At 34.8% G+C, this 25809-nt stretch overlaps 3 protein-coding genes across 5 annotated transcripts in view; 1 reads left to right on the plus strand and 2 right to left on the minus strand.

Annotated features, from left to right (window-relative positions):
- Positions 1–25809, plus strand: part of LOC147066824 (polyprenol dehydrogenase-like) — a 656880-nt gene that overhangs the window by 71718 nt on the left and 559353 nt on the right. Inside the window, exon 4 of one of the 2 annotated variants that reach the window (XM_085953832.1) lies at positions 24668–25759. The exons of the other annotated variant lie outside the window; for it this stretch is intronic. Within the exon in view, the coding sequence (XP_085809958.1) occupies positions 24668–24709 (42 nt within the window). The 3' untranslated portion in view covers positions 24710–25759. Of the gene's footprint in view, positions 1–24667; positions 25760–25809 lie in introns of those variants that run through there. 2 annotated transcript variants of the gene reach the window in all.
- LOC147066825 (uncharacterized) lies at positions 8766–21280 on the minus strand. Its single transcript, XM_085953828.1, has 2 exons — positions 21176–21280; positions 8766–11829 (listed from the first exon to the last, which is right to left on the minus strand). The coding sequence occupies exon 2, from the start codon at positions 11827–11829 to the stop codon at positions 10132–10134; it is 1698 nt and encodes a 565-aa protein (XP_085809954.1). The 5' UTR covers positions 21176–21280; the 3' UTR covers positions 8766–10131.
- The window catches only part of LOC147066826 (polyprenol dehydrogenase-like), a 75647-nt gene continuing 74293 nt past the window's right edge, over positions 24456–25809 (minus strand). For both annotated transcript variants that reach the window (XM_085953834.1, XM_085953833.1), the window contains one exon: positions 24456–24929. In XM_085953834.1, coding sequence (XP_085809960.1) covers positions 24603–24929 — 327 coding nt within the window. In that variant the 3' untranslated portion in view covers positions 24456–24602. The remainder of the gene's footprint in view (positions 24930–25809) is intronic.

The raw sequence follows: 25809 nt of genomic DNA on the forward strand, positions 1-25809 counted from the left end.
TACTTGTTGTCCCAGATAGATGTAGCTTTTCACCTGTTCGAGCTGAGTGCCATTGATGAGGATCTCTTTTTGGCCTGCAAAGCAGTTGAACATGACTTTCGTCTTTGTTACATTTATTTTCAAACCTACTTTGTTGCTTACTTCAGCGAGTTCCTGCATTCTGCTTTGGAGGTCTTCTGAGTCTTGCGAGAAAATTACTATGTCATCGGCAAAGCGCAGATGACTCAGGTATTCTCCATTTATGGGGATCCCTTTGTCATTCCAGTCAAGTTGCCTGAATAAGTCTTCAAGGGTAGCTGTAAATAGTTTAGGTGAGATTGTATCACCTTGTCGGACTCCTTTGCTGATAGGAAATCTGCGCGATGGTTTATGGAGATTTACAGATGCTGTTGCGCTACTGTATATATTATTGAAAATATTTATATAGCGTCCAGGGATTCCTTGTTTTCTGAGTGCGTCGAGTATTGAACATTTCTTTATCGAATCAAACGCCTTCTCATAGTCTATAAAACCCATGCATAGTGGCAGTTTGTATTCCTGGTACCGCTCTATGATTTCTCTGACGACTTGGATATGGTCCATAGTGCTGTATCCTCCTCTAAATCCGGCTTGTTCTCTCGGTTGGTTCTCGTCTAGTACATTTTGCAGACGGTTTGAGAGAATTTTTGTGAACGTCTTGTAGAGAATAGGGAGTAGACTTATTGGACGATAATTTGCTAGGTCTTCTCTGTCACCTTTTTTGTGAAGAATGACAATGCTGGCATTTTTCCATACCTCTGGGACATCCTCTTTGCATATGCAGGCTGTGAACAATTGTGCAAGTACTTCATTTGCATCCTTTCCTGCTTTTTTGAGGATATCTATCGTTAAACCGTCTTCCCCGGGGGCTTTCCCACTTTTCATGTAATTTAAAGCATGGGTTACTTCCCAGGATGTAATTTCGGGAGTATGGTCTTCCGAATTTCCATTTCTCTGAAGATCTAAGTCTATAGTCGTATTGTCAGTGTCATCACTGTAGAGATCGCTGTAGAACTTTTCAACTCGGCTTAACAAGTGTTCCCAATTTCTGACGATAGAACCATCTTTTGCTTTTAGTGCTGTGATTTGACGTTTTCCTATCGACAAGCATTGCTTGTTTTTGTTTAGACTTCTGCCTGCTTTCACAATTGCTTGTATGAGGTTTACATTGAATTTACGAAGGTCTTCTCTAATCTTCCTTCGAAGGGTTTTGCAAAGTGATGAAAACTCCATATCGTTTTGTGCCTGTCTATCGCTCTTGGTTTTCCTTCTCTGCTCCATAAGATTCAATGTTGCCTTCGAAAGCTTGGTGGAAAGTGTAACTTCTGAGTTTTTTACGCCTATTTTTTCTGCACATTGTAGAATAATATTCGTTATATCCTCCGCGTTGGATAGGGAAACGGTTTCGTTCTCATCTAAGAAAGCCGATAGTGCATTTTTGAGTTCATTTTGGAATTCAGTATTGTTCTGCAGGTATACGCGAGCATTTGACTTCTTCTGCAGTTTGGATCTTTCTGATTTGACGTTCAATCTTATCTTACATCTCACCATCCGGTGATCACTGCCGGTGTTAAACTGATTGATCACTTTACAGTTTAAAAATGTATATTTTCTGTCAGTGAGGATGTAATCGATTTCGCTGGTCCTTCCTGTCGGGCTTCTCCACGTCCATTTACGTGTAGGTTTATGTTGAAAAAAGGAATTCATGATGTGAAGATTGTTGGTTTCAGCAAACTCCACAAGCATGTCCCCTCTACCATCCCTTGAGCCATGTCCGAAATGTCCGACCGCTACGTCATCTCTTTGGTATGATCCAATACGTGCATTGAAATCTCCCATTATGATGTTGAAGTGGCATTTACTTTTATTTTTCAAGGATGTTATTTCCTCGTAAAACTCTTCCACTTTTTCATCAGGATAACTCTGTGTCGGAGCATATACTTGCAAAATCTGAATGCGGTACCTAGCATTGATTTTAAGTATCACGCTTGCGACCCTGTCAGAAATGCAGTTGAACTCGACTATGCGGTCCCTCCAGGCTTTGTTGACAACAAATCCAACACCGCTCGTGCGTCCTTCATCGGTTCCTTTGGAGTACAGCACATGTCCGCTTTGTAAAGTAATAATACTCTCACCTTTACGCCTTACTTCGCTGAGTCCGACAACATCCCAGTGGATATTCCGGAGCTCTTCTTGAAACTCTACAAGTTTGGCATCGCTGGACAATGTTCTTGCGTTATATGTAGCAATGGTCATCTGTTGGCAGCCTTTTCCGGGTCTCCGGGGATTTTTAGCACCCTCTGCCTTCCTTCGCTGATCGCTGCCGTGATCAGTATCAGGTTGGCCTCCGGAGAATGAAGGCCGGGTTCTAGAAGTTTTTGTTTTCATATGAAGGTTTTGGACATAACACACCACGCTGTCCAGACGGGTTGGTGTGTGGTTTTTCTGTCTGGGTGATCCTTCCCGTAGCCAAAGGTCTCTCGTTTTAAGGCGCCAGAGTTTCGCCTTGCACCCTTCTCTATTAGCTACAGATAGTATGTTGCGTTATACAGCACATTATCTGCATTGCCCGGGGGACGCCACGCGGAGGCTAGAGATAGGATTTGCTGACTTTCTTGGACAGTGGCGTCTCAACATTTTTTAGAAGTATACCTATTGGCATCGGTATACATCATTGAGGCCATAGCCAGCCAATCGACTAGTACACTAGTACACAATCGATTAGTACACGTGTGTCGTCACTGTTATCCTGAATAATAATTATTTTTAATGTCATTTATGAGTTTTATTTTAGTTTTTATCATTGGGGAGAGGGACAAAATTAGTTGGTGAATCGGGCCTCTACATTCCTAAATCCGTAACTGATTAAACTCGATTTATTTGAAAATTAATAATGTTTTCCATTATACGGTACATCATTTTAAAAATACAATAATAATAACATTGGGGTTCATAACCCTGTGCCCATACAGTGGCGAAGGGTGGAGGTAGGCTTTAAGATCCGCCATAAATAGTGCACACTTAACTTTGTCAGTCATAGGTATTTGTTTTCATTGGAATAAGACTACAATTTACAGATTGGTTAGTTTTTAAAATTCTTACGAGAGCCAAGCCATAATAGATAATAGTTCAAAATACTCGTCTATCTATAAAATATCTAAAATTATTCAATTAAATCATACATAACTCTGGATATTTTATAGATAGACTAATATTTGTTATCTATTATAGTTTGGTTAGGCAGGCCTTAATGAATTAAAATAAAAAATAAACAAACACTACCTATTTATAATAATATGTACCTATTCTTAAGCCAACGAAAACAAATAAGTATGAATGAAACATTGTGCACAATTTTGTCGTATCGCCCAAATTATACCAAAACTATTATGGTTTCGTTAGGCAGGGTTTAATTGTTTTTAAAAACGTACCAAGATTATCTGTAAATTGTAGTCTTAGTTCAATAAAAACAAATACGTATTGTTGTTTTTATTTAATAAAACGCATTTTTTTTATAGTACTTATTCCACTTTAATTAATATATTAGGACCAGTTTCGTCCGCCTCAGTGGGACATTTTCAACTGAATACCAATTCCTACTGAGGCGGACGAAACCGGTCCTAATATATTAATTAAAGTGGAATAAGTACTATAAAAAAAATTGCGTTTTATTAAATAAAAACAACAATACAATGCAGTTCCACCATGAATTGACAGTTAACAAAATAAAAGAAAACAAATACGTATGACTAACAAAGCTTTATGTGCATTATTTATGGCGGATCTTAACAGCCTAACTCCACCCTTCGCTACTGGTGCTCAACGGCGCACATACGCCCAATATATTATCAATAATTATTACTGATGGTGCTCCAGCAATGATGGCCTTCAAGAATGGAATCATTTCCCATTGCAAGGTTGGTGAAACCTTTACGTAATTTACATATTATCATTGTATCATTCATCAAGATGTGTCAAAATAATATCCCTTGAACATGTCATGAATGTCAATCTGAATTTAATTACAAGATAAAAAGAACTTTTTAAATACAACGTTTTTAAATTTTCTGTTGAATCATATAAACTTGACTTGACTAGCTTAAATGATCAAAAAAAATTGTACTTGATAGAAATACTGAATAATGAAATGTCATTTCATATTGATTTCCATTGTAACGCACGTATATATTATTTAATAATTTAGTTGCTAGGACCCCCTAGCAACCAATAATGATATCTAAATAACTTTTCATACAAAACAGAATTAACTGAAAATGAATTCAGTTCTACTTAAAGATGGCTAAAAGTTTTAAAAAACTTCATTGGCACCGTGTTCTGATATATTCTAAAAGTTTCAAATGTCTAGCTAGTCGGGATGTTAGTTAAAAATCGATTGCAAGATTTGTACCGGACAAACAACCACCGGACAAATAAGAATACGACATAAGAAAAACGTTGTAATAATCAACAATATTCGAACAAATCCGTTATCACAAATAATGTTTAAAGCCCTCGTAGAAAAAGATAATAATTACTAACACGCTGACCTTATTTAAAATACAGATAACGTGAGATAACTAAAGAATAAATATGGTAACATGAGGGCAAAGCTCTTGGGCGATGTTTTGATGTTTTGGAAGAGATTAAAGATATTCTAATTTAAAAACGCCAAACATTCAAACAATAATTACCTATTAGATAATACTAAGGTAGATACTAACCATAACTTCAGGCGAAAAATGGTACAAGTTTGTTTATCGGAAGCCAGGCGGGAACTGTGGCAATTTACATTCATTAATTCAAGAATGATAATCTAAGCTAACCTAACAAATCGAGGGCTTAGTGTCAAACAACACTATCTACAAAAGTGCAACTTTACAGGAGAGCCAAAAATCGTTATTTTAGATTCTTGTAACTCAACAAGGGAAATGTTTATTTAATACCTAATGTTAATATTTTATAATTTATTGTGTATTGTACATTTATCTTGCTTATGATGATGTTAAAATTAATAGGGATAGTTTTAAAAAAATATGAAAACAAGGGTAACTTATGTAGTCAGCGTTAAACTTTACTGACGATTTAATAAGAAATTAGAAAAGATTGACATAACGTTGTTTGACTACCATGTAGCCATAAATGTAAAATAACGTTATCTCAAAAAAAAAAACACTTTTTTGTAGATAGCGTTGTCTGACTTTAAGCACTCGAAATAATCCTGTATATCGGCTATTTTCAAAAATAGTGTTTGCCGCTGGGCTCCAATAAAGAGACAAGAAGCAAATAAACATTCTGATATAATTATATCACACATGATTAGCTCTATAAAATCTTTTAAAACTAGAATATTATAGTTTTGCATAAATAATTTGGCGATAAATTCTCTTATTCATTTTCCTAGGATGGTAAAAAAATGATTGGTGAAAAATGGTTTAGGCCTAAAATTATTTAACACTGATAATTTAACAAGTAACACAGTACTAATTATAACAATCTTGTTTATTTAGAAATCCGGCGTTCGTCCACTATTATTATCCTAAATCACAAATACGCCAGCGACCACAGTTAAGAATCCCTGATCTAATTTATTATGCCATTTGAGTCGCTTAGAGATATATCTCACATTTTGCATTTTTTTATTTTAAGGTTAATACCTATAATACCTATAATAGAATAATACACCAGACGCCAACACAAATTAGCAACGAACCAATCGAACGTGTGACTCATTATAAATATTTAAGTACATGGGTCAATGAGAAATGGGACCAGTCTCAGGAAATAAAAACTAGAATTGAGATCGCAAGGAGCGCCTTTCTCAAAATGAGAGGCCTCCTTAGCAATCAAGACCTTAACCTAGGTCTGAGACTGCGTATGGTACGTTGTTATGTTCTCTCAATTCTTTTCTATGGTATGGAAGTATGGACGCTAAACCAAGATGCCACGGAGACTTGAAGCTTTCGAGAAAGAAGTTCTACGTAGTATAAAAACCAGGAAACTACAGTACCTCAGCCACATTATAAGAGGACAAAAGTACAGCATTCCCCAACTTGTCATTCAAGGAAAGATCAATGGTAAGCGTAACAGAGGACGGCGCCGGTGGCTTAAGAACCTCCGTGGTTGGTACAAGTGCAGCTCCACTGAACTGTTCCGGGTAGCAGACAACAAAGCTAAGATCGCCTTGATGGTGGCCGACCTCCGCTAGGGGATGGCACAATAAGAAGATGAAGATATTAATCTATATAAATACAAATAGTTGGCTATCAAAAGTCACTTTAAGCCATGTGAAAATATTTGACAAAATTGACTGTTGGTGTCATAACTCACATTTTTTAATGAGTAATGTGAGTACTATCACCAAGGCCTTTCTAACGAATCAGGGAGCTCTATTTCTCATAGTGTGCTATGTGTCTGCAGCCTTATGACTCTTATGAGTATTATATATATTTAAAAAAAATGTAAATCGACTCACTGACTTATTCATATTCAAGGGAGTTCAATACTTTTCTACTGATTACAAAAAAACAGTGGTCTGGTGGTTTCAAAACTCGATTTTTGGAATATGTGCGTTATGACTCTAGAAAACTCATTTATCATAAATATCATCATCATCATCAGCCGTGGTCAATCCACTGCTGGATGAAGGCCTCCCCAAGCTTTCTCCAACTCTCTCGGTCCTGTGTCGTTCGCTGCCACGTATTTCCGCCGAACTTTACCAGTTCGTCAATCCAGCGGCTTTTAGGGCGACCCTGTGGCCGTTTCGTGCCCCTTGGGTGCCACTGGATGACGGCATTTGTCCAGCGGCCGTCCCTTCGGCGAGCGATGTGCCCCGCCCATCTCCATTTCGGCTGTTTGGTTCTAGACTGCACAGTCATTAACAGATTACATAAATATAATTCAGAACAACTCCGAAACATGCCTACCTAGATCAGTGAAAAGAATTTCACGAGGGCCAAATTAAATACCAAAAGCCGGCATTTGTATCTATCCAAATCCTATCTATCAAAATATCTATCAAAAATCCTATGCCGACATTTTGTTGATTAATTTTACTTAATAAAACAAAAAAATCTTAGATAATTCGAAACCACTTGTCAAACACTCCTTATCAGAAAATCAATGTCGTTTTTAGCGACAGTGTGTTATTTTTCATGAAGTAGTTGTTTTGTCAATGTTTTGGTTGTATTTATTTATTTTTAAAAACATCAAAACAGGTATCATCTAAAAATTATGTTAATAATATAAATAATACGTCACAAATAAATTATTTCGCGACAATCTTTTGTGATTTTGTTAAGTTAAAGTTATTAACTATAATGTAGGTAGGTACCTTTTTACCATAATTAAAGACGGTGTCAGATTATGTCGAATCTTGTATATTGTTATGGAATAATATCACTTATATGAATATATCTTGTAATATATAAATTTATTAATAAAGGCTGCGCCAAACCATTTTGTTAGCCAGTAAGTGCAGTAACATGAAGTATCTTAAATTATAAAAGATGTTGTGAGCCTTTTGTTCGGGGCTTGATATCCGGGAGGCGAAGGCAGGACCGTCTGTCCGCCGGAGCTCCCGCGATGATTGTCGATCTCTTTAAAATGCCGTATCGTTAATTAAACATTTAATTAATAAACTGCCGATGTCAATTATGTTAAAATAACTCTGAATAAATTCAACCAGTTTAAAACGTTATTGTTTAGAGTTCATTATTGCCGCGGTAGTTGGCATGCGGCGCGACCTCCACCTTTGCGTTGCCGTGTTGGGCTAAGGCTTCCCAATGAAGCCGTTCCCTAACACGATATTTGGTGTCAATGGCAGTCTGGTAAATCCGTGCTATAACAATATTATATTCAATTAACTATGGTGTTGTGTACATTTTTATCAACTGAATATTAAAAAAAATAGTTTTTATTAAAAATACGATAAGTCAAATAATGATATATTTAATTGTAATTTGAAACCATGTTGGCACATATCTGTCAATATTTATAATATGTAATTCACGGAAGACTGCCTAGACTTTTTTATAACGTTATCGTATTTTGTTTGTAAAAATAATATTTAAAAAAAAAAAACGATTAGATATCACTTCTTGTGGTGACTCTAATATAGCCAAAATTATTAGTTATATAAATAACTAATAATAATTCTTCCGCAATTTTTGGCCTTTGACATGCCGAGATAAAAAATAAAACTAAAACCTTGATAATAAATGGTGTAATAATTCCTGCTTGTCGCTACAGGCAGATAATTATTAGAATTAGAATAAATATGGTTAAATCAAAATATGTTCTTATAGTCTCCCTATAAAACAGAACAACGATAAAAATAACTATGAGCTTTCAGGAAAAATATAAATTTTATATTGATTTTTAATAGATCAGATTTTCATACGCCATAATAAATCAAATTATATACCTAATTTCTGCATTCCTAATCGCTAGAAAGCCTCAAATAAACGGGACTTAACTTGGTGTTGCCGGCAAGCTTAGGATATCTCATCTTAATCAATATAATATGTTCAATATGATTGGGTGACTAGGTACAACAAAATAATGACCTAAACTAACATAACCTAACATAAATAGATTCGACAAAAATTAATGTTTCATTTTTCCCCTGGCTGTTATGTTTTGTCTTCGCCACTGATCGGTATAAACTTTTGTTTTTTCAAAAAACAGCGTCAACTATACATTGTAATACTAAATGTAGAATTTTTCACAATAACAAAATAATACACAAAATATATGTCTCACATAACTTTAATTCGTCTGAGATAATGCACAATATACAAGATACACATCCAATTCTGATATAAAATGTATTGTTTCTTTATAGTATTCTTCAGGTACAACTCGTGATTATTGATTGCAATCCGGGCATCATTTTCATCCCGGGATTTAACAGAAAGAGGCGAATTTTTGGCTAACAAAACAATATACAATGTGAAATTTTAATATAATTTTTTTTAAATGATCGGTAAAAAATGTTTTATAATTTTTATGCACAGTTCTTGCGATCCCGTAATTATATTTTTCTGAGATATGAAAATATCTATTCTGTACCCGAGAGCCAGTGTAGTTTACAGAGCGTTGGAGCGGAGCTTGGAGCAGGAGCACTGGAGCAATGGGATTTTAATTAAAATTTGTAGTGCTCCACTGCTCCGGATGTTTTTTTTATTATTCAATTTTCGTCCTAAAATCCAATGAAAATACTATATTTTGACACTTTGCAACACTGGAATTATTTGAAATATGGCAACACTGCTGAGTGATACATAGCCTCACTTTTTTGACAGAAGAGGCAAATAATGAGAGACGATTTGATGTCGGTTTATTTTAATAGAATTAATAATGAAAATGACGATTATTTTAAAACTACTTATTTTTTTAATATTTGTATACATATAATACTTATTAAAACTTTTTTCCCGGAGCGGAGCCGGAGCAAGTATTACGTCCCGGAGCGGAGCAACTCAAAAAAAGGTCTGCTCCAACGCTCTGGTATTTTAAGTTAAAAAACATGTTAATGAACTTATGGTTTTACACCATCTTGTACGTAACTTTATGTCGGAATGAAACCAGATTTGAAAAACACTGGCTCTGTGCTAGGTACAGATATTTATATATAATATGTATTAACTAGCCATTTTCTTCAGTTAGGTAACAAAAATTAATCCAAAAATCCCGGCATTCAAATATTTTTAATCCGTGGATTTCGGGATTAAAGAATCGAGAAGAATTGAAAACTTACTTATGATAATAGTGTTCCACCCCAATGGTGACAAAGAAAACTTCATTCTATAGAGACAAGCTTACATATTATGAAAGTGAAGCAAATTTATTATTATCACGACCTCTAGTACACTGATTTTCATGCAAACTGAGTCAGTTCGGAAGGTTGTTTTATTGAAAAATCACACTTATATGTCAAAACTGGAACTTACTTCATCGATGTTGATAGGGAGACCACAGAGGGCTCCATATTATATAAGTACGCAACATTTTTGGCACTACCTCAACGACATTCTAATTATATACACTGAAAAATTATTTATATTGGTTATTTTAAGTAGGTAATTAAACTTTAATAATAATTTGTAAATTTCCTTAGCAAATTCCTGTCAATATTTGATTACACGGCCGCCGTTGTACAGTTTGCATAGGTTGTTGGTATACGTATGGCTGTTGTACAGCCGCTGACTGTTGATACATGACTGGTTGCTGTATAGCCGCCGACTGTTGGTACATGACAGGCTGCTGCACAGCAGCTGACTGTTGGTACACGATGGGTTGCTGTACAGCAACTGACTGTTGATATGGAATCGGCTGTTGGTATATCATCGGTTGTTGTATAGCGGCTTGCTGTTGATACATGACTCGCGGTTGGACAGCGATCCGTTGTTGTACAGCGATCGGTTGTTGTACAGTGATCGGTTGTTGTACAGTGATCGGTTGTTGTACAGTGATCGGTTGTTGTACAGCTATCGGTTGTTGTACAGCTATCGGTTGTTGGTATATTACTGGTTGTTGAACGGCAGGCGCTTGTTGGTAAACAATTTGTCGCTGGATCTGAGGAAGCGGTTGGGGCATCACCATTGATGCTTGTCGAATTATTGGTGGTTGTTGGAGAAGTATGGGAGGTTGTTGAACAGCTTGCGGAGGTGGCAGAGCTGGTTGTTGGACGGGGTATGGTTGCGGTATGTAAACAGGGTATGGGACGCGAAGCGGTTCTGGAGCAGAGGCGGGTGGCGGAGCAGGATGGTCAACCGTGATCGGTCGTATATACTGGTCAATATGACACTGTTCCCCGCAAACGTGATGTCTTCTCTCAGTGCAAGACCACTTACCATTCCTCTCCGTGCATTGATTAGGTTCTGTTATCATACAGCATTGTTCCTTTTCTTCAGAGTTTGAATTGGTATCACTTACAGTTTCAGCATTAGAAGTCGATCCTAAACTTATATTATTTACGTTTGTATTATTCACATTTGTCACTACATTATGAACGTTTGTACTATTGACAATGTTTGTTATGTTCACGACGTTTGTATAATTTGCTAGGTTCGTGTTTTCGATTACGCTAGGGGGAGGTGCAGGTGCATGGATTATGGTCGGTTGCATCTGTGGCATAGGATGATCGATTATTGGACTGCGTGGTTGCACTACTTGGATGATAGGCCGCGGCTGAGCCACCGGTTGAATTGCAGGCTGAATGGTCATCGGCTGAATGAAAGTTTGCTGCGGTACCTGCTGTATTATAGTCGGCCTTGGTGCTTGTTGTATTATAGTCGGCTGGGGTGCTTGTTGTATTATAGTCGGCTGGGGTACTTGTTGTATTATAGTCGGCTGGGGTGCTTGTTGTATTATAGTCGGCTGGGGTACTTGTTGTATTATAGTCGGCTGGGGTGCTTGTTGTATTATAGTCGGCTGAACCACTCGTTGTATTATATTCGGTTGTGGTGCTTGTATGACTGAATACTGTGTAGATCTACTGACACATCCGCCTTGTTGGCAGGTTGACACACCTGTCGACACGCATCCGTTTTGAGTGTACACCTGCCCCGGTCCGCAAGAGTATGTGATTGCTTGCGTTGGAACCGCGATCGGTTGAGCAGCTGATATAGTCTGCGGTTCGACGCTGACGTAGTAGTTTGCGGAGCAGCTTCCTCCAGCGCATTGCTGTGGATTGTTCAAGCACTGGGCGTACCGTCGGAAGTCTGTAACGCCGCTGCACGGGGACTGTTGGCCTGACACTTGATACAGGCCATTCGATGTCAGAAGTACGGCGATGAGGAATATATTCATCTGAAAATCAAAAAAGGAATATTGCAGTCACAGGAAAATAATTTAAAATTTATTTGGAAGTTAATGTATCTTAAAAATTCTAAGCAAGTAAAAACTGGAGATTTATTTGTCGTATGTACTTCGGTTTCATCTTTAATGTGTTATGTTCAATAATAAATATTATGGTGATGATAACACGATAAGCGTCCACAGAGCAGCGTTGCCAATTTAGCGTTTTACTTGCCAGATCCAGCATTTTTTGATGCTTTAAATGTGCTATAAATACGATAGATATTTAGTCAGGGCTCGATATGGAACGGAGCGTAACGGTGCGCCGTTCCGGTTCATAAAATCGATAAAATTATCGCTCCGTCTCGTCCGTCTGAACTAGATAGGTTATATAACAAAAAATCGAACACACTTTTTTATAAAATACACATAAAATTCAATAGGGTATTCGGGAGTTGTCCGGGCTTTCCGTCAATGTTCGTGATTTTTCGATACAGATAGGTTTTACTCTTCAAGCGATTTAGCTGTACAACGCGTAAAATAGCTCCACTCATTAATTGATTGACTATGTGCTCAGCCATAGTGGCTTGGCAGGCGCGGCGCGGCGGCGTCTTGCGAAACTCAAACGTATAACCGTGTGTGAAATGTTCGTAGACAGTGTCTTTTTGGGGCATAATACACACGGTTATACGTTTTAATTTTGCAAGGCACCGTCGCGCCGCGCCCGCCAGACCACTACGGCCGAGCACTAAGGCCCGTTTCAGACGGGACACCGGTGTCGCACTCGTTATAATATAGGAGGCCTTTGTATTCGAATAAACGGGCCTTTGTATTATGTTTATGAACTCCCCAGAGTTAATGAGTCAACGCATAGTTTCGCGTTATAAATTAGAACATAAAACTGGCTGCGGTAATAAAAACAAATGTATCGGCGGCTTGAGAATGTAACGACCGACAGAAAAGTGTACTAGACACGCGTTGACTCATTAACTCTGGGGCATTAATAAACATAATACAAAGGCCCCAATATCGAATACAAAGGCCTCTTATTATATACGAGCGCGACACCGGTGTACTGTCTGAAACGGGCCTAATTATGCACATCAGCACGTTTTTTCCAGTCAATATTTTAAAAAGATTCGTGGCGATTTTGAGAACTAAAATTTTTGCGATACTTAGACATCGATGTCCCCACGATGGTCGCGCGGCTTAAGCGTCGGACCATAGCGTCGTGGGTCCCAGGTTCGAATCCTGGGTCTGGCAAGTACACATATTGTTTTTCAATTTGTGTATGAGTATGGACCTGATAGGTTGAGCAAGTGGCTGACATCTATTTCTCGTAAAAACATGATCTGTTAATACGAAACCTCCACTCTGTGGAGGCCCATATGATTTTATTAGGATTGGACATGGTCGAAAGACATCGACTAAAGTGACTACACCAAAATTGTTCCTAAACGTTAAGAGCACTAAATTAATGACCAAGCCCTAATTAAAGGAGTACCTACCAGAACCATTATTATCCTAAAAATAGTGACAAAGGTATATCTTCCTCCTGAATGATGCATCAGATGATTTCTGGTACTATTCGTTATTCAAATATATTTTTGTTTATAATGTTGATCAGCCTGTAATTGTATTAAATCAAAGCTTAGACAATAGTTAAAAACAGGCTTATTTTAAAAACTTTTAAAGAGTTTTATAGTATTGTTATGTACCTTAATACTAATTTTAAGTGAACCATCAGTTGACGTTAGATTCTCGTCGGCAGGAAGCGGTCAACATTATTTTGTTCATATCCAGGGATCGAAATAGACCGGAACGCGCCGGAGCGCCGTTCCTGTTCGTGAAATTCTAAAAGATACCGTTCCGGCTCGTGGATTCTTTGAAAATTGCGTTCCGTTTCATGTTATTGAGATAATATTGGATGTAGGTATATAGTTTTTAAAGTTGTAAGAACTGATTCGTGAGAATATGTTATGTTATTTATTAACGATTAGTCCTACAAGGTCTATATTATAATATCGGCTGTTCGGATTTCAGATGTGCTCCAAATTTGTAATTATTTACCCTTACAAGCAGGGCTAAATTTACAAAAAGGGCTATAGGTCCGGGACCCAAAATTAGTAGGTCTACAGAACCCGAAAAATAGTGTGAAATCACAAAAGAACCTTGCAGCGAAAGAATACAAAAATATACGAGCTTCTAGAATTTTAAAGATAAGAGCCCAATTCTAAGAAAATTGATGAAAAATAAGTGATTTTTTAAAAAATTAGTAGGTACCTTTTAAAAAAAAACTATATTTTAATGTTGTATTGCTGAGGGGGGGGGGGGGTAATGTGTATTAGCTGAGGGCTCCTTCAAGCATAAATGAAACCCTGATTACTAGGCATATCTCCCTTATAATATCCGAAAAATATTTAACCCACTTTCATATTTTAGAATGATTATTCAGCGCTCCGGTTCGTAAGATTTTCTATTTCGAGCACTGTTCATATCACAACATCAACTCTCGCTAGAACTAAGTGATAGATTTATATTGAAAATTTTTATCAAAACTAGACATCTGAAGCTGACCAAGCTCTCACTTTACACATAATATAACTGACATATTAATATGTATATCAATAACAGAGAATTGAGTAAGTTTAAAAAACTACTAACTCCGCAATAAAGTAAAATTATAATAAAAATGCTATGATATTATAAATTCGTGATCTTGGGTCACGTCGAAGGTCGGAGGGGGCGAAGAAAAGTTCTATCCCGATGGACATACCAAATCAAGAGTGTCTACTACAAGTTTCATAATGAAATTGAAAAAAAATCCTGCGTGCTGCTGAATGCCGAGAGAGATGAAGCAAAGCCGTGGAGAAGGCTGTGAGAAAAGTTATCTGGGACACGATTCTCAAAAAATATTATATTATGGTAAATACAGAACGCAAAACGTTAGAATTTCTCTAAAATTAATAAACAATTATTACAAAGTCCATATATTTCATTACGTATATAATGTTATTTTGAAATGTATAATAGGTATACTATACCTATTGAAAAAAGAATAATTTTAAAATGTCCTATAACCACGGCCACCTGATGTACTTTTACAAGCAGATTGTAAATTCGCCAACAAGCAGCTCGTAAAGTAGCTCAATGTCATTGACGCATAAGTAAGTATATTTTATTGGTATGTGATTAAATGCTATAGAAATATATTTTTTAAATTAGCTATTAATTATATATTTAGGACAAAGTTTAGTCATGACAACAATATTATGTGCAAAGGTTTTAGGCTTAGTGATAGGAGCCTACCATATTTCATACAATGCGATAGACTAACTGAGGTCACGTGACATAAAGTCCATACGAAAAAACATCACTATTCCTTGACGAATAATCCGAAGTTTATTTACGTTCAAACAGATGGCGCGCTGTGGTATATTATATTTTTAAACATTTGCAGATTATTCTGACAATTCATGTTATACTTTATAATGCCACGTACGTATTAAAATTTTTATCATGGGCTGGACATGTAGCTCAGTGAGTAGACAACCTCTGGACAAATACAGTGGTGCCCACGGAAGGCTAAGCGATCAAAAGGACGCCCAAAAAACTCACTGGACAGATCATAATATTATTATGAACTCATAAATTTGTTGGATGTACGTGGCAGCAAATGACAAGGGAACGAGAAGAATTGAAGGAGCCATATACAACAGTAGATCGGCCTCCGATTTTTTTTAAAATATAAAGATTGTTCAGGTTAACGTCTCAAAATTACCCCAAATTCGTATTTTTTAAATTTACACTACACTCATACACTTAACGTGAGAAGAAAAAGCATAGAAAAATACATAATATTTATTTAATCAATTTAAATCAAGCGAAATGATTATATTGTGCCATACAGAAAATAAACTGTTTCTTTTATTCAACGGATAAGACACAAGATTCGAGAATGTAACATTTTATTGAACATACATAATTTGAAAACATCTCATGCATATACACACTAGAAACAATCTCTTTGTAGAAAAAAATACGACACCCAACGGGAGTTGAACCTGTATCTGCTGGATTCGCGCTAGTGTGCTTTTACTGCATCCTACTTAATAAAGACGATTTAAACTAGCAGTAGTTGTTACATAAAATGCTTATTGAATTGCGTTATAATGTTGGGTATTGGTTTTAGTATAATAAATAAAGGTATGTATCAATGAATTCCTTACTTAATTACTAACCGGCGTCGTGGATCACTCCCTTATTTAATTTTCATAACGTACTTAGACTTGCTAATAATTTAATATGATTTGATAACATGATTTGAGAATGTAACATTCTATTGAACATACATAATTTGAAACATTTCCTGAAAAAAAGATTTTTTATAGTGTGTATATGCATGAGATGTTTTCAAATTATGTATGTTCAATACAGAAAATTAAAAATCATATAAAATCACACGTGCGGTTTTGCATTTCAAGAGTTGACTTATTTATACATTTCAATAAGGTTCAATGAACGCTCGTGTTATGTTATATAACAATTAATTATTTTAAAACATACATAACGTTATTGATAAGTATTATAAAGCTTTAAGAGTTTTTTGATTGTAAATTTATCTTTTAAATGTTGTAATATAATGTATTTTTGTTGTTTTTCAGTTAATTAAAATACTTTATAAGTTTTGATTCGATAATAATTAATAATAATAAGATAACCATTTCCATGTTCTCTATATATAGCGATTTCGTGATTGCTCATTGTCAAATAACTGAATTTTAAAATCAGTCGAATTTGGTTATTACGAGGAAGATGGGACCGACTAAATTTGCTCGTTATAAGCGTTACTCGTTATATCAGAGAATATGTACTTTAAAATGAGCGGTCGCATTAACAAAAAGTCGAAAATAAAAAATCTGAACACCATCGTAAAAATCCCCGAAACAAGCATGGCATTCATAAACTATAAAATAAGTTGTTTATTGTAATGAACGCTGGAAGGTATCTATGGACTTCACAAACCTTGGATTTTTCAACCATATGCGTGGATACTTTTTCATTATTGTCGGCGAAACACCAATTAGGTAGGTACTTAGACACTTAACTAGTGTCATATTTGTAATCCGACCCTGGCGGCATCCTGTCCGATTGGATTTTATTGCTTACGGTCGAAATGTTTTTAAACTATCGACACATTAACAGTATTTTAGCTCGGTATATCCGATAAGTTGCTCTTTATAACAGTGAATAAATGTATGGAGAAAATCATAAACCAAAATGTCAACGAATGTTTCCTCATTACATCCGAGATCTCGCTATGTCCGAGATCGTAATAACCGAGTTCGACTGTATTACCGTCCATACATCACCGATATTATTTTTGTTATTTATTTATTTATACGTGCTTTCCCTCTCCTGTAACATTTTGGTTGTTGCATATAGACCTGTTTTCGGGGGATGCCTTCACGTAACTACGTTTTAAAACGGAAGTACCTACCGTAAAACAGGATGAATAATAAATGAATGACGTGTTGAATAAGAACAGCTCGCGGGAAAAGATTCAGAATGCTACGATTACTAAAATACTACTGTTTGCATTCCAATATAATTATTGTATGTATGTTTAATAAACTATTTCTTTTATTCAACGAATAGGACATAATATATACGATTTGAGAATGTAACATTCTATAATACTGAATATACATAATTTGAAAACATCCCATGTATATCCAGACCATATTCGATCCTAATAAGATCATATGGGCCTCCACAGAGTGGACATTTAACTATTAACAGATTTTGTTTTTACGCAAAATGGATGTTAGCCACTTTCTCTACATATTAGGTCCACACTCTGACTCAAACACAAATTGAAAAACAATAATTGTGTACTTGCCAGACCCAGGATTCTAATCTGGGACCCACGACGCTATAGGACTTGAACCTGTATCTGCTGGATTCGCGCCAGTATGCTTTTCCAATTAAGCTACGGACATCTTATTGAACTACGACGATTTTAACTAGTAGTTGTTACATGAAATGCTTATCGAATTGCGTTATAATGTTGGCTTTCGGTTTTAGTATATTAAATTAAATATAATAGATTTTTAATATATAATTTTATAATAGTTTTTCTTAGCTCGTATTCTTATTTTTCCGGTGGTTCTTTGTCCGGTACAAATCTTGCAATCGATTTTTAACTAACTTCCCGACTAGCTAGACTTTTGAAACTTTTAGGATATATCAGAACACGATGCCAATGCATTTTTTCAATACTTTTAGCCATATTTAAGTAGAATTGAATTCATTTTCAGTTAATTCTGTTTTGTATGAAAAGTTACTTCGACACCATTATTGGTTGCTAGGGGTCTGGGGTCCTAGCAACATATACGTTCGTTACTATGGAAATCAATATGACATGTCAAAATGACATTTCAGCATTATTTCTATCAGGTACAAATTTTTTTGATCGTTTAAGCTAGTCAAGTTTATATGATGGAACAGAAAATTTAAAAACGTTGTATATAATAAGTTCTTTTTATCTTGTAATTATTTTCTTCTATAAAATGATTTTTTATAGTATGTATATGCATGAGATGTTTTCAAATTATGTAGGTATATTGTATGTTATTAATTTTCTGCCTTATGGAAACTCCGATTGGAATAATTAATAATTAATAATACTATAATAATAATATAATAATAACATAATAATAATATAATAATAATATAATAATAATATAATAATAATATAATAATAATATAATAATAATATAATAATAATATAATAATAATATAATATAATTAATAATCTGTAATTGTGACCGTTTGTTATTTATCACTCATCAGACGTGGAAAGTTATGAAGGCGTCCCTATAAAAAGGGCCTATATGCAAAAACAAAAATGTTCAGGGGAAATATGAAAAACACTTAGCGAAAAAAATAAAACCATTTCATTGTTTTATGTGTTGGTACCTACCTATATTTTGAAAGATAAGCATTTTCTTGATTTAAAAATAATATTTTAAGATAACACGTAATAGAGCAATAAAAACGTTTAAAAAAATCTAAATAAAAGTATCAAATTGTACATCGCATGTACATGCACAATTTTGATAAGTGTGGCGATATTATGAAAATTAAATTCCCATGCTGTGTATTTATACTGTTATTATATACCTTTTAAATACAATAAAATCACTTTTGATACCAATGTATTATAAATAGAGATATAGACCCTTTTGCTGCGATCCCTACGTTTTGCATGTCTTATAAAACTTGTATAGGCCAAATAATTACAAGATAAAAAGAACTTTTTATATACTTACAACGTTTTTAAATTTTCTGTTGAATTATTATGCTCAATATGCTCAAACTTGTACTTGATATGAAGTAAATAAAAAAACAAACAAAATATAGAATACTGAAATTTCATTTTGCTTTCCATAGTAACGCACGTATATATTAATAATTTTGTTGCTAGAACCACCCCCTTAGTAACCAATAATAGTCTTTTACTTTTTACGGATTTTTCTGAAATAATTTTCCCTACAAAACAGAATTAACTGAAAATGAATTCAATTCTGATTAAAGGTGGCTAAAAGTATTAAAAGAATGCATTGGCATCGTGTTCTGATATATTCTAAAAGTTTCAAATGTCTAGCTAGTCGGCAGGTTAGTTAAAAATCTATTGCAAGATTTGTACTAGACAATCACCGGATAAACAAAAATACGAGCTAATAAAAACGTTGTAAAATGAATTCAACGCCATTAAATGGGTAAGTACCTACTTACTTTTATTCCAATTAATCAACTGATTAAAGAAATAATACAATTTCTATTTTCTGAATAAATATTTCTTTATTTTAATCATGTGTTTTTTTTTTATTAAAATTTGCAATTTTTCCTTCCCGTTCCTATTGATTTCGTTTCGCCATAAACTACCCTGCTTCAGAACTTTGGTCCATGGCGATGACCTTTATATTTCTATTTATTAATCTTTATTTTCAATATTTACGTTTATACCGTCTATATGAACGTATTCAATGTTGGTAATATTTGAATACATTTAGAGGGCTCTGCATTTCTTGCGTTTAATGATTTTCCTCTCATTCAGTCATAAACTAAAACTGCCGTCAAAGCTTAAAAAGTTAAACGTGGACTCAGTGACGGTTTTCCAGAATCATACGAAGTAATCGCTTAGTATTGTTTACAATCTGGGTGTAAAAAAAATAACTAAAGTGTAATAACATCCAGGCCAGATGACAATTAATAACTGAGTGATTAACAATAAATGAGAGTTTATAGCACATGCAATCTGTACAAGGTGACCTCACACCTGTCAGCTCCACGTAACGTATCTGAAACCGCCACTGAATGTCGTCAGATGACCTATTAATTATTTTCTCTACTTTTTTGAATGTGATGATTGTATCCGTACAGGCGCGCACACGAGGGGGTGTTTTCGCGTCCGGACAAGTAAATGTAATATTACGTCTTCTTCTTCTTCGTCAGGACCTCATGAGTGAGGATAGTGACCCGGGTGAATTGGATGTCGAACAGCCTTCTCCATGGGTTGGCCCCACGCCTCTAGGCACTCTACGACACACAAGACCTGTGGCCACTGTGGCATTCATAAATTGGTGAAAATATCTGAGCCATGCGATGTTTGCATTAATAATGTTGTCAAAAAGACAAGACAGTTTGGATGATAGAAACGGACACTAACGACCTAATAATTATGACCGTTATAGCGCCTGTACACGTGCATGGATTTACTGTCGGAAATAGTGTTTATTCTATCGTGACCATAACTGTTTACACGTAGAAGTGCTGACTGTCTCTCCAATCTCATTCTTCAAGAGTAAGCGGGGCGCGATGTTGTCATTTTATAGTACTATTTGACAGGACGTATTGAAAATCGGTTAACCTCAAAATGAAAGCCACGCGCATTCTACAACCACGTATGGATGTGACTTTACAACATTTATTGCTTGAATAAAAGCGCGTAGTATATGGATATGAAGAATGTACCTAGAAAATTGCGATATTCTGCGAATGAAGCGACTAAAATCTAATGGTAAATAATATGGTCAGTCGCAACTTTCAAGATTTTGTTAACCGCCTTAAAAATCAATAAAAAAATATTATTGTTTGATTTCAAAATGGACCCCCTCGAACGATTTTTTCGCGCTTGATCCTGTACAGTGTACAGTATATTATGTACATCAATGGCGTCAATATAATATTTTATATTAAGTACATAATATTTAGAAAAAAATGCCTATCTAAATGCAATTTATTTTAGGTTTTTTTTTTAAATATGGTAATAAGTAGTAATATGGTTACTAACCTTGAAATGTTTTAAGATATCAGGGAGGCTTAATATTAAAAAATAAATACCACCATAATAAAAATTTTAGCACAACACAAGTAGTTCAAACGACAGTTGTGTACTGACAGAAATCGAGAAGAAACCATACGGATATTTAATATTAATTATTATGTTAATTGATAAGATTATCATTGAAACATATTTTTTTTTTATATGGCAAGTCCTAACAACTTTGTCCAAAACAATCTTTACTCAACCATTATTGTCAAGTCACGGGGTCAATATTTAAATTGGCAGTTTATCTTTAATTTTGTAGTTTTATTTTAAAATAATAATAACATACCCACTAGCGGAAAGGTTAGCCTACGACAAATTTCAACATTAAGATAAAATAAAACTGTATAAAACAAAATATATATCTGGTCTTTATATTATTATATTATTTATTAATATATTATCAAAGGGCATGGTGTATTAAATCGAGGTGCGTCATACCTAGGGATTGCAATAGCGGTATGTATCCCAGTATTTGGTAAATATCCCAGTAAGTCGGAATACAAACTGCCACTATGCATGGGTTTTATAGACTATGAGAAGGCGTTCGATTCGATAAAGAAATGTTCAATACTCGACGCACTCAGAAAACAAGGAATCCCTGGGCACTATATAAATATTTTCAATAATATATACAGTAGCGCAACAGCATCTGTCAATCTCCATAAACCATCGCGCAGATTTCCTATCAGCAAAGGAGTCCGAAAAGGTGATACAATCTCACCTAAACTATTTACAGCTACCCTTGAAGACTTATTCAGGCAAATTGACTGGAATGACAAAGGGATCCCCATAAATGGAGAATACCTGAGTCATCTGCGCTTTACCGATGACATTGTAATTTTCTCGCAAGACTCAGAAGACCTCCAAAGCAGAATGCAGGAACTCACTGAAGTAAGCAACAAAGTAGGTTTGAAAATAAATGTAACAAACACGAAAGTCATGTTCAACTGCTTTGTGGGCCAAAAAGAGATCCTCGTCAATGGCACTCAGCTCGAACAGGTGAACAGCTACATCTATCTGGGACAACAAGTGTCTATAGATGGATGTATATTTGATGAAATTGTTCGCAGAGTAAAGCTAGGCTGGAGTGCTTTCGGCCGCCTGAATAATGTCTTCAAAAGTGACCTTCCACTGTGCCTAAAGCGCAAAGTGTTCAACCAGTGTGTGCTTCCCGTGATGACATATGCGTGTGAAACATGGACCCTAAGTAAAAGAGAGATCCAGAAAGAGTAGAGTAGCACAAAAAATGCAAGGTTGGTGACATAATAGCCAATATCTAATGAACAATATAAAATATGAATATTTTGAAAGATTTCGATACTTATATATTTTTAGAAACTAATTATTTGTCCAATTTTTCATTTACAATGCTTATTTTGAAAAGCCATGTTACGTGAAATGTATACACGATATGTATATCGATATGTGGCGAAGGGTGAAAATAGGCTATGGAATTCCGACATGAATAGAACACACTAAACTCTGTCAGTCATAGCTACATATTTGTTTTCATTGAATAAGTGGTAGAAATGGCAGATTTTATTGGATAGTTTTTAAAATCCACTTAAATTCTGACTAAAGCAAATTAATGTCAATTTACTTTAATCGGTACTATTAGGAAAATATAATTATAATAATTACAAGATAAAAAGAACTTTTTATAAACTTACCACGTTTTTAAATTTTCTGTTGAATCATATAAACTTGACAATTCTATGTGTTAATAAAAACTTTTATTGTACTTGATAGAAATACTGAATAAATATTATAGAATACAGAAATGTCAATTTGACATTTCATATTGATTTCCATAGTAACGCACGTATATATTAATAATTTAGTTGCTAGGACCCATTTAGCAAACAATAATAGTGAGTAGTAAACTAGTAAATATTACCGAAACATACAAAACAGAATTAACTGAAAATGAAAAAGTATTAAAAGACTGCATTGTCGCCGTGTTCTGATATATTCTAAAAGTTTCAAATGTCTAGCTGGTCGGGAAGTTAGTTAAAAATCTTGGAAAAACAAGAAAAAAATTGTATTGCTCAAGAAAAAATCTGTACCGGTCAAACAAGAATACGAGCTAATAAAAATGTGGTAATAAAATGACTAAGTTCAACATATACTTTTTATGTGAAAGACAATACGCCGTCTGATGGCAATACGTCAGATCATTTTGAGCCCAAAACGAAGATTACATATTTTTCAGTTAATAATATACAAATTTTATTTTAAATGTTTTTTTACCATGTTCGATCCTATGAAGTATCGACCGTGTTTAGGCAAAAGGAATTAACTACGAGGAAATACGACATGTAGGTAATCAGAAGTGGGGCGAAATGATTTGAGAAATCTCCCATGCCTTCCTTGCACACCCGTTGAAAGCAGTGTCCGGAAATTTGTACGTATGCAGTTCGCCGTATCACACTTCATCGTGAAATGTTGTACCGGAAATATGTGTATATTAAAGACCGTCCAACCTCTTTGGGTCGTATAGTGCCCCCATAAGCAAAAAGGCAGCTTTTCGCCAAAGTCACATTTTGAAATAATGAGACATTAATGTTTTTTCAACTTTTCTTAATATTTTTTTAAATATAATTTGTATGAATCATGGTATAAGCAAAAACCAGTATATTTTCAATCGATGCTGTGTTTTTGCTTATGAAACTCGTTATAATGTCTTTTTGTTTAGAATAACTACCGTTTTTGTGAAAAAAAACAAAAATCAATATGTCGATTATTATGTTGAAATAGATTTTATACCGCTTTTGATGTTATGTCAAATGGATCATAATTTCACGTAGAGCATTACTCTATACACTAACTCAATTTGTTATATTTGTCGAAAAGCTGCCCTTTTCCTTATGAGGGCAGTATAGTACCTACTGACATAAAATTCATGTCTAAATAAAACACGGTTCTTGTCTGTTTACACTTTACAGAAGCTAGCAGCAAATAAATAAAAAATAACTTTGTTGTTATGTTAGGTTAGGTTTTCATTCTTGAATTCATGAATTTTGCCAAAATCAGCTATGAAAATTGAATTAATGTTCATATTGAATCTAATAAAATTAGAGTCTGTATAGTATACGATCTTCTCTTTCCGATAGAAGCTCACGGCGAACTGTGCCACGGTGAAATGTTTTACGTATAATTTACATGTACTATAGATGCTCCTCTAAAATTAGAGCTTTATTTATTTCAGGTAGGTATTAAAATATGAACACGTCATGTTTAATAATTTTTGATTAAAAATAATTTCTTTGAAATAAAGTACAAAATATCCATAGAATAGGTTGCATTTTTTCTACTACTTGACCTTGTTTAATGCATACATAATATTATTATGTTATCACAACCACGATTTTAATTTCACGGCGTTAATTTAAAACTCTTTTATATTCAGTAGCTCCATGGTATATTTGAACAGCCTTTCTTGATTCTTTTCAGACTTGGAATACGACGTGGAGTATCCTTCGATGCAGTTGCTGATGTATCGTCCGCCGCCTTTCTTCTCCAACTCGGGACTCAGGCAAGCAAATAGGACTGTCAGTGCCCCGTCCGCCGGCGTCTTACAGATATTTATCATTGAGCTCCCTTCGCATCTGCTGGTCAGCATCTCCGTGGAGACGATTCCTGGATGAACTGCGTAACTTCTGATGGGTATATTCTGCTGTTCGAAGATCCTGTCCAGCACCCGACTCAGCATTAACTGGAAAATATAACGGATGTATTATTAAATTATAACTAAAAAAAAATAAAAAAACCTTTTTACTATTTCCGCAACAAAATTCATTATTTTCGACAATAGCAACACTTTTTATACACGGATTTCTTAGATTTCTCTACTTAAAGACATACGCTATGACGTATGCTATCAATGCAATCCTTCTCCACCCGAAAAGTGATTGCTTTTTTAAAGCATTTCTTTTTAATTCTTCGTGGGTTCATTTACAATCCGTATCTACTGGCAAATATTAATTTTACGGTCTTCATGACCTCGTCGCAGAACATATGTAATGTTTCATGATGCTTTGTATCGTGCGATTAACTTATTTGATGGCATCATTAAGGTTGATTTGTTTTTTTTGGTACTGTTCGGTTATCAGGAATACAGCGGAAAACACATTTTGAAAATAGCCGATAAACTGGATTATTTGTTAGGTTACCCTAACCAAACCTAACCTAATCTAACCTAACCCAACCTAACCTAACCTAACCTAAACTAACCCAAACTAACAAATAATTCAGTATATCGAGTATTTTCAAAATGTGTTTTCCGCTGTATTCCTGATAACCAAACAGTACCGTTTTTTTATATATCATGTTTGTGGACGTGTTTAATAGGTTAAATTTATAATTGTATTTATCATTTTACTCTAATATCTATATACATAAGCATTGTATTTTCTACTTTATTGTTATACTGGTTATTATTTTTTAATTAAGTCATTTTTATAATTTTGTATTAAGTAATTATGTATTATGGCGCATTGGCTAATCGCTGTAATGCCGTAATACTCTTCTCTAAATAAATACATGAAAATGAATATTGAAGGGCACTTAATGTTCGGTATGTCACAGTATACGTC

This window comes from Rhyacophila brunnea, unplaced genomic scaffold (assembly GCF_057557595.1).
Source record: "Rhyacophila brunnea isolate RB1 unplaced genomic scaffold, BYU_Rbru_1.0 scaffold_4, whole genome shotgun sequence".
NCBI classification, from domain to species: domain Eukaryota; kingdom Metazoa; phylum Arthropoda; class Insecta; order Trichoptera; family Rhyacophilidae; genus Rhyacophila; species Rhyacophila brunnea.